The sequence below is a fragment of the Ammospiza nelsoni genome, chromosome 6 (genome assembly GCF_027579445.1).
Source record: "Ammospiza nelsoni isolate bAmmNel1 chromosome 6, bAmmNel1.pri, whole genome shotgun sequence".
Lineage (NCBI taxonomy): Eukaryota > Metazoa > Chordata > Aves > Passeriformes > Passerellidae > Ammospiza > Ammospiza nelsoni.
Genome location: NC_080638.1, coordinates 41973620 through 41986672, shown reverse-complemented (window position 1 = coordinate 41986672; position 13053 = coordinate 41973620). Strand labels below are relative to the sequence as shown.

Here is a 13053-nt window from a genome sequence, read left to right as displayed (position 1 = left end):
ACTCATCTAGTAACACGCAACTCATGAACCTACCTTTAACTGGTTTTAAATGAGGGAAAGACTGAAGGATTTTTTTGTTTCACTCACCTACAAGAGTGAACATATCTGAAAGCATGCTAGCTTTGATCTTCAGGTCCAAAGGAGCATCACTGTCCCCACATGCAACAGAGGATAATAGGAATTATTTGTCTGGCATTAAATGAGAGGAATGCATCAGTATTTAGTATATCTTCCAATACAGCTTCCTTGCCTTCTTAAAACAGGTAAAAACAAGAAAAAAATTAGGTGATTTTCACATACATAGGTAAAGATCAGACAGCAATGGCTTAATCTGTTTATCCTTTTTCCACAGCTTTTAGTGTCCTAATGCAGACACATACAGCTTTGTTTAAACTCTCCTTAGGGCTAGAAGCATTTTCTTTGAATGTACGCATGTTACATTTCATGAAGTAGATAAAAGTTACTGTTGTAGAATTCCTAAAAACTACACTTAACTATGCCTCTTCCACATAAAGTTATAGCTGAGAGATCTACCAAAATAAACCCTCAACTTCCATTAGAGCATGAGGGTCAACATAAGGGCCAAGTCAACACTCACTCTTTAGCATTTATCTGATTAGAGTACTAGACTGAGCCCAAGAACTCCTCTACATACTTGAGTAAAGTGCAACTGATTGAACTCTGCTTGGACTCCAAAATCTAAAAGTTTCTATCAGCCAAGAAGATTGAAATCCAACACAATAGTCTGACAGAGCTCCAAAATTTATCTATAATGAGAGATTATGAATCGTTAACAGTGACAACGGAAGAGAAATAATTAAAAAGTAAATTAAAAAAAGGAATCCCAACTGGGCTCTTTCAAAACGTATTGCTGCAGTAAGTTTGTTTATCCAAAGGAAAAAAGCAAAGGAGTATCCTCTCTGCCAATCAGCTGTGGAACAAAATCTGCAGGCATCAGGAAACCATGCCCTCTTTGGACCACACATTTCCAAGACAACCATCTCCAGCAACAGTTCCTGCCTAATATTATATTGGGAATCACTTACCAGGCCAATGATGGGGACAGGGGAATCACTTACCAGGCCAATGATGGGGACAGGTTCACTTCCAACAGCCAGGGTTTCAGAGTGTCATCAATAAGGACATCAAAACCATAGAGCTCTGAAAACACAGCAGACACCAAGTTTACCTCACTGCATCTTTAAACATTCACATAAGGTCCAACAGTAGATAGAAATGACCTGGTAGAAACTAAATTATACATGTTAAATCCAGTAAACTCTCTAGGGATGAACAAATAATAACATTCCTCAAGCAGCAATTTTCACATCCTCAGAATTAAACATAAATATATTCTGCCCTGGGGGGGGGGGGGGGGGGGGGGAACAGGGGAACAAAAATATTAGGGAAGTATTATGTAGAAAAATAAAAAACTCTTTACTGCTCACAAGCTGTAGTTCATACAAAACCCTACCACTTGCTTTCACATAGAATTGACACAAGCATAGCAGGTTAAATCTACTTCTTCCACTGGATCCTGGAAACAACAAAATTTCATTCTCCTGTCCACTTTTTAATCCCTTTATTCATTGTTCCAGTCAGCTAGAGAAAATCTTGCTTTTTTCAAGCATCAGCTTCTTTTAAATTATTCCTATATGTTTTCTGCAACATCCCATGGGGTTACAGCAGACTTCTCCTCAGCAACTCCATCTACATGGACAACCTTCCATAACTTTAGCTTATTGATAGCTTGCCACTTTGAAGCAAACCACAACAGAAATATTTTTTCCTTAGTTTCTAAACCAGTCATAACATATTACATCTGCTAGATGTGTTCTGCTCTACACAGGTCAGATGGGAGCCAGCTTCCCATTCCAAATCTGATTTTACTATTTCACTCTCTATACACATTTTCTCTAGTTTGGAAAGAGTTGCAAGAAGGATGCACAAAGAGGAGTGTAAATCAGAAGCATGCAATTCCTTCCTTCAGCATTAAGAAACAGACTTTGTAATCATCAGGGCAACTTAAACTTTTTTTTTTTTTAAACACCACTAAACAGGGTATTGGCAGAGAAGGATTTTCATGGAATTAACCAGTTCCCTAGTGCCTGAAATAAAAGCAGGATACTTCTTTGCTATGTTTCTTTCCTTTAGTTCTGGCCCTGGCCTTTTGTCTCCTGCCTGATGTTGATGCTGGCTCTGGGGAGCTGGACTGCTTGACAAGATCTTCCTATGCAGGCAGCTGTGCGAAAGCTCATGCACCTTAAAATGGGAAGTCAATGAGCTAGGGTCAGGGGGGAGGCTTGGAAGGAGGGAAAGGCAGAAGAGTGAGCATTGCCTGCTCACTCTTCTAGAGTCTGTAGCCAGACACTGAATGAGAAACAAAAACAGCAGAGAGTTAAAGAACTGCTTCACTGCAAAGAAATGAGGCTGAATCCACATTTTGGTCTCTTGCTCCCCAGACAGGAATGGCTGCCGTAGAGGGAAAAGAGAAGGTGGGGATAGTAAGGGTAAATATTAGTAAAGCATTTTGACCAAGAGAAACTTCCAAATTACTTTAATACATTATTTCAAAGTACAGTCTCAGGTTTGGTGAAGACCCATGACTATTAACAGCACAGAAAACTCAGCAGCTCATGCCCAAGGCAGAGAAGCAATGAGTGGGCCTGCAGCAGCTGCTGGTCTGCAGCCTCCCAGCCCCAGGCAGGAAGAAGTGCATTTTGTTTTGACTAGCTCCTACTTCTTTTGCTGCTGGCCATTCCCTTCCTTGGCCCCTCGGAGGCCCTTTCCTAGTGTTTTGGCTCCTCTGACTTTGTGCTCCTCTCCCACACAATTCTCTTGCAAATTGCTGGCTCTTTAAAGCTCCATCTTTCCCACCCAGTTAGTCATTCTGTCCATTTTTTCAAATACACATGGGAAACCTTTCGACCTCAGCTAGCTCTAACCATGCTGCTGGAGCTTCACATTCCTTTCCCTTGTGTCTGCCTTATTTATTAGGACAATAAGTTCTTCAGGGTATCCCTGTTGACTCAATTCCATTGTTAAACACAGATTCTAAAGCCACTTGCAATGACTTAGGGTCTCCTAGGAAGTCTCCATTGTTGCTCCATAATGCCCCAAGTTTCACATATTCTGAGACTTCTACAAGCCCTAGAGAGATGTCTCTGCTTGCCTCAGGGCATCAGGAGCTAGATAATATCCATGTTCTGGCAATTGAATCAAGCCTCATAGATTACATGCAAGGCTGAGCAGATCTTTGTGCTAAGAACAGTCAGAAGTTTACTCAGAAATATCTTGCTGGCCCTCTTCCACATTTAGAAAATGCACTTCCTAGATAAAACACAGTAGTCACAGTACCCTTCCACTGTGAAACTCCACTACCATTTGAAATAAAAAATACACAGGCAGGACAAAGATGTGGAGTCACACGAGCATAGGATAATTAAAAGTATATCCTCTGCAATTACCAACTTCAGCAAGGCTGCCATTTCCCTCTGCAGAGAGAGTAAAGAGAACAACAACTGAAAGAGCAAAACATGCCTCACACTGTGGCAATGCTAGATTCATGACAAGCCACCTAGTGCCACTACTGTTATAAGGGAAGAACAGAAGAAACTAAGATACCAAGTTTCCATAGTGCCTTCTCCTGCTACTAGAATCCACAACAGCATGTTTCACCTCTACGGTTTGCTAAAGACTGGAATTATATCAGGAGGTACCAACTGTTTCCAAGACTCAGCAGGAACAGCCTGCCTGTTCCTCCTCTAAAGCCCAAAGAGAAGTCACTGCTGACTGAGCTTCTCACTCCCAAAAGAAGGCCTAGCTTCAGTGTGCAGTCTAACAGCAACAGCTCAGCCAGAGATTTTTTTTGCCAATGACATTATCTAAGACTAAGACAAAGGCTACAGAGATAGTCTCAGGCTTTTTGGTTCTGGTAAACTCCCATGTATTCCAAGTTTATCTTACAATCCTCTCCAAGACTGCACCAGCATTCTCTTTTACAAAATACCCTCAAAGAATTTGTTATTCTCTCTAAGCACAGAAACTAAGTCACAAGTGATAGCACAGTAGCATAAAGAAATTTTTCATGTTTTTCCACAGCATGAATAAGCTCAGTTCCTAAAGGGTCACTGTAATTCTGGTCTTTCTTTGCAGCTTGTTCCCTAGAGGAAAAAAAAAGCTTTACTGCAAAGTACATACTCTACAATTAAATGGAGACAACCTGATGTTATGAAGGGACACAAACAGTGGGAAAAAAATTGCACAGCATGTAACTATTTTTTGATAATGCAATAAAAACCTATCTCCTCATTTTATGTAGGAGCATACTTACAGACATTTCTAATGCAAGGAAATTTTGCCACTGAAATTCAAGTCTTCAATTTCTCCTTCCTATTCATTCTGGTTTTATATTAAGGTTTAATTCTCTTTTTAAGAGAATTTTATTTTAACAGAGAACAGTTTTATCTCTATGTTATTACAGAAAAGGACCCAATAAGAGGGGACAAGTAGCTTCAAGGCTAACATTAAAGAATGGGAGTCTTGGTGCAGATTCAGCTGCCTTTGCAATCCTAATCTTACTGAGTAAATAAATTATCATCCACAAGGTATAAACTTGTTCAACCCAGTGTGTGATACCAGAGTGAGCAGAGGTTAATATTCCAGTAACCACTTAACTTCCCTTCCAGCACTGAGGAACTTAAGAGTAGATACGTGGCTACTTGGTCCTCAACAAACTCAAATGCACAAATCAACAAAACAATACCAGGTAGACTAAAATAAAAGCCATCTGACTCTCTAGATGGATACATGAAGTGAAGGATAAAGAGAGCATGTTTCCCAACCTCATTAGTTCCCATTTCAAGCTCTTACACTCCAAGAAAGCCATGAGGCAAGAATAAACTGGTGTTCCTCACTTTGATGTCATCTATCTGGCGAAGACCCTAATGCCACCACAGGAACCAGTAGCAGCAGAAGACAGAATGAGAAGCCAGGGTTGATTCTGACTTCGATAACACAAGTCCATTGACGATAAATTGACAGTGCTGGTCATTTCCTAAGTCCCCCAAAAACAGCCATAAAAGCTTTTTAGGTCTGCTCCAGCCTTCTGAGGAAGAAAACTGGTGCTACTAAGCTGAGAACAACTTCCTAAAGAAAGTTTCTGCAGCAACAGGGATCTTGAGTCTTTCAACCAAGCTCTGGGTACTAAATAATCAATATCAGACAGGTACCACTTAGAGCCATGAAGTGACAAGTAAGAAAAACAGTGCAGGGATAGACCCCCTGTTCCTATAAAAGCTATGACTAGAAGACCTATCCCTTGAACTCATTTTACCCCTCACACTCAGCTGACAGTTTAGTCAAATTTCAAGATACAGTTACATTATAAAATCTACCTCACCAATCAGATCATCAAAACACCTGTCATGAAGGGTACAGGCCTCCTGAATCTGCTTGTAGCCAGAGGAGTCTACAACCTTTTTCAGATTCCAATGGCATCTTTACATACTGGCTTCAAAGCAAAGACTGATGCGAAGAACAGATTTAAGCTTCATTAAAAAAAAAAAAAGGTAATGGTAGGAAATAAGGAAATCCCTGTTCAGCTTTTCTGTGACATGTCATGTAAGAAACTAGAAAAACACAGGAAATATGTGTGCTATATGTATGGTTGACTTAAGTCACTAAGCATAGGCTCACCTCACATCAATTAAGTGTGTACAGAAACTCCTTAAGAATCTCAAGTTTTTAGAGCCCTGGAAAACTCATGATGGAGCAGGCCAGCACTGTTCAAAACTACAAAAGGCTTCCCCTAAATAGGTCAACTGCCACCACTCAGAAAGCTAAATGTTCATGAAGAACAGCAACACAGGCAGTTGTGAAACTGGTGATTTGGCACAAATGAAGACTTTTTAAAGCATTTAGCTCCAGCTCACCCCCACTCAAGTCATACAACAGTGCATTGTTTGCTTTTATCTCAATATAGATGTGATTAAAAGCAAAAGCCTGACCAATTCAGCCTTAAGACACAGAAGCAGCTAAATAAGAAAGTCATTGCTTTGGTGGGATCAATATGCCCATTACCCTATCCTGGCCGGCCTTCTTAATTGCAGACAAGCTCAACAGTGTCACAGCTGGGTTTCCTAGAACATAAATGAAACAAGAGGACTTCAATCTGGTGCTTCTTTAGGCTCACACTTCAGCGAGTGCAGAAAATGCTGCTACCTGGCTGCTGGCAAAAATATGTGCTGCACCCAGCCACCTTCATTTCCTACCCTACTAAACCAATCCCACAGGGAGATTTTTCATTCTGCCTGAAAGCAGGCCTCACTGCCTTTTCCAGCCTACCCAGCCATGCTTACTTCAGGAGGGAGAAAAACGCAGTCTGTAATCATCCTGGGCATATGCAGCCCTATTGTACCTCCTGTTCCCACACTGAGATGTCACATCCCTTAAATAAGTGCAAAATCTATCTATTTATCTGTCTCTTAAAGAAGGCTCCAGAGGTGACCATTGACTCAGCTGGTGACCAGCTTCAGGACAGGGCAGTGATCTGGAGAGTTGCAGCATGCCCTCCTCTGGAATTACTTACTGGTTGAAACAATTTTTACTACAAGCTTAATTTTACATAAGGAATTATTAGCTAATTACAAAGAACAAAATAGATGACTGGGATCACTTTGTTAATAACAGTGTATGAACAAGACAACAAAATCATGTAGTACTTGCAGTGCTTCTGTGATGCACTTCAGAGGAACAAAACTGAACATCCCAAGTCCTTTGATTATTACTAGAATGCAGTAAATAGCTCACATTACATGACCAAAACGGAACTCAGTCTTTACACAAACTGTCACCAGCACTCTGTTTTGACATGAGAAAAAGGACCCTCCTGACCTAGCACACTCTCTTTCTAGGCATGCATTGGTAGCAGGAATCAGCCTGTCTCACCAGTCCCAGAAAATGAAGCCATGAATAAACTCTCATCCTTTAAATCCAGGAAGCAAGTACAGTACATATAAAAACTTATTTGTGCAAGAACTGAAGATCAGTGCAGTACTAAACAATTAGAGAAATAAAGTGGGCAACCTCATCTGGACAAATAAGTAATTGTGATTTAATTTTTTAGGAAGAAAATGGCAATTGTACAGGAGTTCTATTCCCTATAACAGCATTACAAGCACTAGAGTAGAATACAACTTAGTTATATTTTTTAGGAGTTTTCCAAACAAGATACCATCTCTGCATCTGAATTTCAGATAAAGGTTTCTAAGATACTTTTCACATGATCAGCCCTCCTCAGGACACACACTCAGTTTCACTGTTCACAGCTCAGAATGAAAAAAAAAAATTTAAAAAAGGCTCTTGTCTGAGACTCAACATGCTGCCTTGAAGTCTTCCTTTGCAGCTTTCTCCTTCATGCTAACAACTATGAACTGAACCATTATGAACACTTCCAGCTAGAAAAACTGAATATTTACAAGGTTAAAAGCGATACAACGCAAAAGTGTCAGAAAAGACACACACACAGATGACAAATGAACCATACAACATGATGGAAGTTCAAATCCTTGAGACAAGGACCACCACTTAATTGTGGGAGGAAGGTGGCAGAAAGTACTGAGCTCTGGAAATGCCTAAGTCTCCCTAGGGAAGCAGTATGGCTCCTACTTAAGCTCTCTTTCCTGGGAAGCTCTTAATTTATGTTTACACTGAAATAAATGGAACAAAACAGTTTATTTGTGGGGGAGCATCTGAGAGGGTGGTTAGTGCAGCCCTGGGGAGGCAGCAGGAAGTGGGATAACCTCAGAGCCAGGCCCAGCAGAAAGTACATTAGAAACATTAGTTTCCATATACACAGCTCTGGAGACACAACTGAGGAAGGAAAAGAGAGAAGCCAAAAAAAAGGGGCAGCTAAAGTGGTTTTGGCATGTCTTTTTTTCAACTAGCCAATAAAGTGCCATTTCACTGAGACTATTATCTTACTCATAAATCCCCATGTATCACCAGGTCCTTCAACTTACAAAGGCATCAGAGTCAGTCAGGAGAAACTATGGTTGGAGAGGTAGCTAGTTTTGTGAGGCGACTAAACAACCTATCAGTCATGGCTCCTTGATTCCTGACTGTCTTATCACTCTCAAATATCCAAAGATGCATTTATGCTGGAGTGTTGAAAGTTGCAGAATTATCAGTATCTAAGTGCAACTCAAGGACTACATAAAGGGATCTGTCCTGTCACAGCTAGTTTAAATATAAGCCCCAATACCTAAACACAGGATAGCCTAAGCCAAGCTTGGCCTTTGGTTTAAGCACTGACGGAGACTTCATCTCCGTGCACGCATCCACATGAGTGAAGGACGGCTAGGAGCAGGAGGAGGCCTCTTTAGGGAAGGTTGGGAAGCAGCCACTGGAAAGCGGGAGAAGGCACACGGCGGTACCAGGCGCTGCTCTCTGGAGCCGCTCCCGGCCTGCGCTGGCAGGGAGCTCCGCAGCGCCTGCCCGGGCCGGCAGCGGCCTCGGCCGCCCCCGCGCGGCGCCCGCCCATCCCCGCACCGGCACCGCCCGCACTGCCCGCCGCCCGCGGCTGCTCCCCGTCCTCACACGCACTGGGGAAAGGCAAAACTACACTGCTACCTGGCTCGGGAGGAAATAGCAAATGCTCTAAAAACGTGTTTAATCACCCGCAGCCATTCTTTGCAAGGGCACTGGTAAATCACCAACTTTCCAGCACTTCCCCAAGTTCCCCTTCAAGTCCTTTTTCATAATCCTGTTTTCATTTTCTTGCACGAGACTCTGATCAATGGTGCTGACACAGGGTGAAATGAGATTTGATGCCCCCTGCCCTCACCGAGACTTATGCTAAAAAATAAAAAAAAAAACAAAAAAAAAAAAACAAAAAAACCCCAAAAACAACCAAATAGCATCCAGTTTTCTTGAACTAGGGAATGCACTTTCTCTCTAGCATGACAAAGCTGGAGGTTCCAAATAGTACTCAGCAGGCAATCAACAAAGATGTCCCCAGTGTCTTACCGAAGCAGCTGCCACGATGTGAAAGAAAACTTTTACAAGCTGATGCAATGGACAGCTCAGCAGAAACTAGAGCCTTGATAATCAGGTCCTCCACGCTGGCCATCAGTGCTGCAAGGAGGGGAGGGGGGGAGGAGGAAAAAGGAAAAAAGTAGATTGTGAAGTAACACATAATATCCAGGTAGGCATGAGAATATGCAAATGGAGATACACCTTTGTGAATCAAAGCACATGAGACCCTATGGATGACAAAGCAATGATGCTTGAAAATCCATGCAAGCCTAAGTAAACAGACATGCATACATATCTTAGTGCAAAAATACTCACAAATGAGAATGTGAGAATGATAAACATGAGTATATGTCCAGTGCAGGTAAACAAACATATGGCAAACACACCAGCACAAGTCAGCTGGAGTCTGACCACTGCCCACTCGGAGTATAGGAAGGATTAAACAAAGGTTAGACAGGAGTGGGTTAGTGAGATAAGCCCTCAAACTACAGAGAATAAGCCATAGCACCGAGATAGAAAAATTTTTCTTGTGAACTTTTATGAGATAACTGTTCTGTGACACTGCACCTTCCTCTAAAGCAGCTGTTCCCAAACCAAAGTTCATAAATCTTTTCAAAATTTTGTGACTGGTGATAGCTCCCAGTCCTGCTGACCTATAGATAACAGATAGTAAGAAAGCACTCTCCAGCTCCTGCATGAGCCTGTGAAGAGCTCAGGAACAGGAGTCTAAGCAGACAGAGGAAGCAAAAGGCAAGAAAAGATGTGCATTAGACATAGACCTGCATTCTACACTGGACTTGGGATGAGTCATGTGATAGAAAGAACACCACACTGCTTTTGTTTTCAAGGACAAGAAATAGAGAAGTGAGAGAAAGGAGAAATGAACAAATACTGGAGTCATAGTCTCAGAAGTTAATAAAGATGAAAGGACAGCCTTCCCCACCCCTCAAAGGGAGCACAAGCAAATCCACAGAGACATCTGGCAATCACTACTTCAAAGAGTATCTTCTAGAAACCACTTGACTAGAGAGTTTACTTTAGTTCTACAATTACTATTTCTCATGCTCACATGATGACATGCAGGGACCTGAACAATTACAGAAAGCTCATGCAAGCAAATTCAGATGTGAACTTCTGTACCAGAAAACAACTAAGTGGAACCAACACAGCATGGAAACATCCCAGCACACATAAACAACCCAGAGCACAAAAACCCTGCCAGCCCAGACAAGGCCAGCCCTTCTCAGCCAGCATTCTGCCTCCCTATGGCCAGAACCAGATGCATCAGAGAAAGGTGCACGTCTTGTAATGAACAGTTAAAGAAATCTGCTTGCATTGCTCAGTAGTTTGCTTACTATTTAAGAGTGTATATTCTATACTTGAGATTGGGTTGAGGAGTGGAGATGTATTAATATTAATAACTGCACATTCACAACTGGCTGAACACATATGGTGCAAGGGATTGGACTGCCATGCACACACATGATGGAAAAAAAGTCTACTTCCATCTGAAAGCCAGATTCAAATCCCTTTCTCCAACATTTGAGTGTTCCTTGGCAACATTAGCAATATGGGCCATAGTTGCTATCAGTAATTTTACTGATGCCTCAGTATCACAGGTAAATTATCCCTTTAAGGATATACCTGGATTCTGCTCTGCAGATGCAGTTACTACCAGCAGACCTGGCAAAGGTGTGGAAGAGGGAGCTATTGTATATGAAACACAGACTAAATGAAAACACCCAGCAAAAACCTGAGCCATGGAAAGATGACACCACATCCAAGAGTCATTCAAACTGGCACAGCTGTCCAGAGGTTGGTCACTCATCAGACCGAACAGGCCATGGGAGCAGTAGAGGGAGGGAAGCTTTTAGAACGAATGGAATGACCTTAAGAAAGGGGAAATGTAGGTAAAATATTAAGAAACACACCCTGAGAAAGTCTCAGAACACTAGCTGCAAAAAGGAAGGGGTTAAGCCTTATCTCTGGGGATAGGGAATAAATGCACAGCTCTCATGAGTAAAGAATAATGCTTCCCTCCACCCTGCTCTGGTGCTAAGTGGGACTCACTGGGGCACTTCCTTGACTTCTTAGAATTTACACTACTGAGATGACCAAGATCCAACAAAGAAACAACAGAACAAGATTTTTACTGACCTGCAGTGTCTCTCCCCTCTTGTTTTAAGTACCTCAGCATTGCACTCATGCTCCATTTGTTTCCATAATCCTCTACTTCAGGATCATCACAGCTAAAAATAAATGAAAGGAGGAGACTTACACCACTGGCCTACCTCTATGGATCAGCATTAGACCAACTCAGGTAAACTGACCCAACCTCTGAAGAATGGGCTCCATTTTCCAGCCAAGTACCTGACATAATCTCCACTCTTCTTGTTGACACTGTAGTTGGTCAGATGCATGAACTGGTTTTTAATGTTCTTGGATGCCTGGTCATACCTCACTGTTGCAAATCTGTAAAGAGGAATAAAAATTCACAGTATTTCTTGAGCAAGTGGCATTCTTGCTAAATACAGCAAGCATGTCACTACAAATCACAGACCACCATACAGACCATTCAACAGCAACACCCGGGAAAGAATGCATGTAATGACACTTCATCAAATGCAAAATACAATTTATCCTCAAAGGACACATCAAGAAAAAATAATGCCATAGAATGTGAATATAATGCAATAGAATAGTTGCAGCTGGAAAGGAACTACAACAGTAATCTAGCCCAACTGGAATAATTTTCTTACACTACATATAATCCTGATTCAATACCTATTTTAGGTCTCAGACTTTGGAGAAAGATCAATTTCAAAAAATTGAGGGGAGAAACCAGAGCATCTGGTAGGTAGAATGACCAGTATGAGCCACTGATAATCACCACCACTCATAACAGTAAGCATGCTACAGTTCAAAAAATCCAACAAGAGAAAAAACACCTTCACTCTGACAGTCCTCCTGTACCACAAGAGCTTAAGATGCCAATGTCTCAAAAGAGATAAGGGGAGTAAGAAAGGCTGAGGGGAGAGTCAAACACATGCTACCCCCAAAGAAGCCCCAGCAAGAGGAAAAGTATGTACCAAGCACAGCGGGGTTAGCTGCACAAAAAGGGGAGTAGATATGGGGGAAGCCTCAACTCAGGAAAAAGGAGACAGGATTCTGGAAAAATGGAAGAGTGAGAGAAAGTTGGATCATCTGGTTATGCAATGAAATAATGTTCAGAAAAGAATACACCTCCCATTTTTTTCATTAATAGTCATCTCTCTTCATCCTTTCCCAATTATTGCCCATAGCTCAGAAGAAGCTGAACTACACAAAGGCAGCTAACACATTACAAAAGCAAACAAACAAACACCAAAGACAAAAAAACCCATAATCCTTCCTTTAGAAAGAAATGCCAAAAAAACAAAGACCTTATTTCTCAGTTAAAACTATGCCATTACTGCCCTCACTTGGTAGCCATTTTGAGAAATACCTATTGCCATTAGAACTATACCAGCAAATCCACAAAAAATGCTTAAACTTGTTCTTAAATACATGTGTGGAAGCAGGGGAGGGGGAAACAAACCCCCCGTGATATAACTAATTTTGAGTAGCAAGGTTAAAAGAGGGAAAAATATTTTTCTCAGCTTAAACTACGTACTAAGTCAGAGCAGCTGGCAACAAAAGCATTTGGAAGTTTGGATCCCCTTTCCACATATTTCCACAGCTTCAAGTATTTGAATTTCTTTTCAGTTTAACTGTAAGTTTCCTGGATTTAGCACTTCTGTTTTGAAAACAGTGACAAAAGCCCTGTCATATATTTGGTTCTTATTTATGATTTCATAATCTCCATCTTAACAATCATTTACTGGCAGCATACCAGAAGTATTTGTTGAAATATACTTTCAGCCAGATCCTGGAAGATACTGAGCACAATCAGGGAGCCATTTCAAGTCTCCCTTGGTACTTCCAAGCAGAGGGGTTCACCATGTTTTTCAGCTTATGCTTTTAATTCTCCATCCTCAA

General features: G+C 41.5%; 1 protein-coding gene across 1 annotated transcript in view; it reads right to left on the bottom strand.

Moving 5' to 3' along the window:
• TTLL5 (tubulin tyrosine ligase like 5) overlaps positions 1-13053 on the bottom strand; it is a 124186-nt gene that overhangs the window by 90854 nt on the left and 20279 nt on the right. The window contains exons 10-14 of the mRNA XM_059474234.1: positions 11407-11508; positions 11194-11285; positions 9028-9135; positions 1080-1161; positions 88-149 (exon numbers count right to left, since the gene is read on the bottom strand). Coding sequence (XP_059330217.1) covers positions 88-149; positions 1080-1161; positions 9028-9135; positions 11194-11285; positions 11407-11508 — 446 coding nt within the window. The remainder of the gene's footprint in view (positions 1-87; positions 150-1079; positions 1162-9027; positions 9136-11193; positions 11286-11406; positions 11509-13053) is intronic.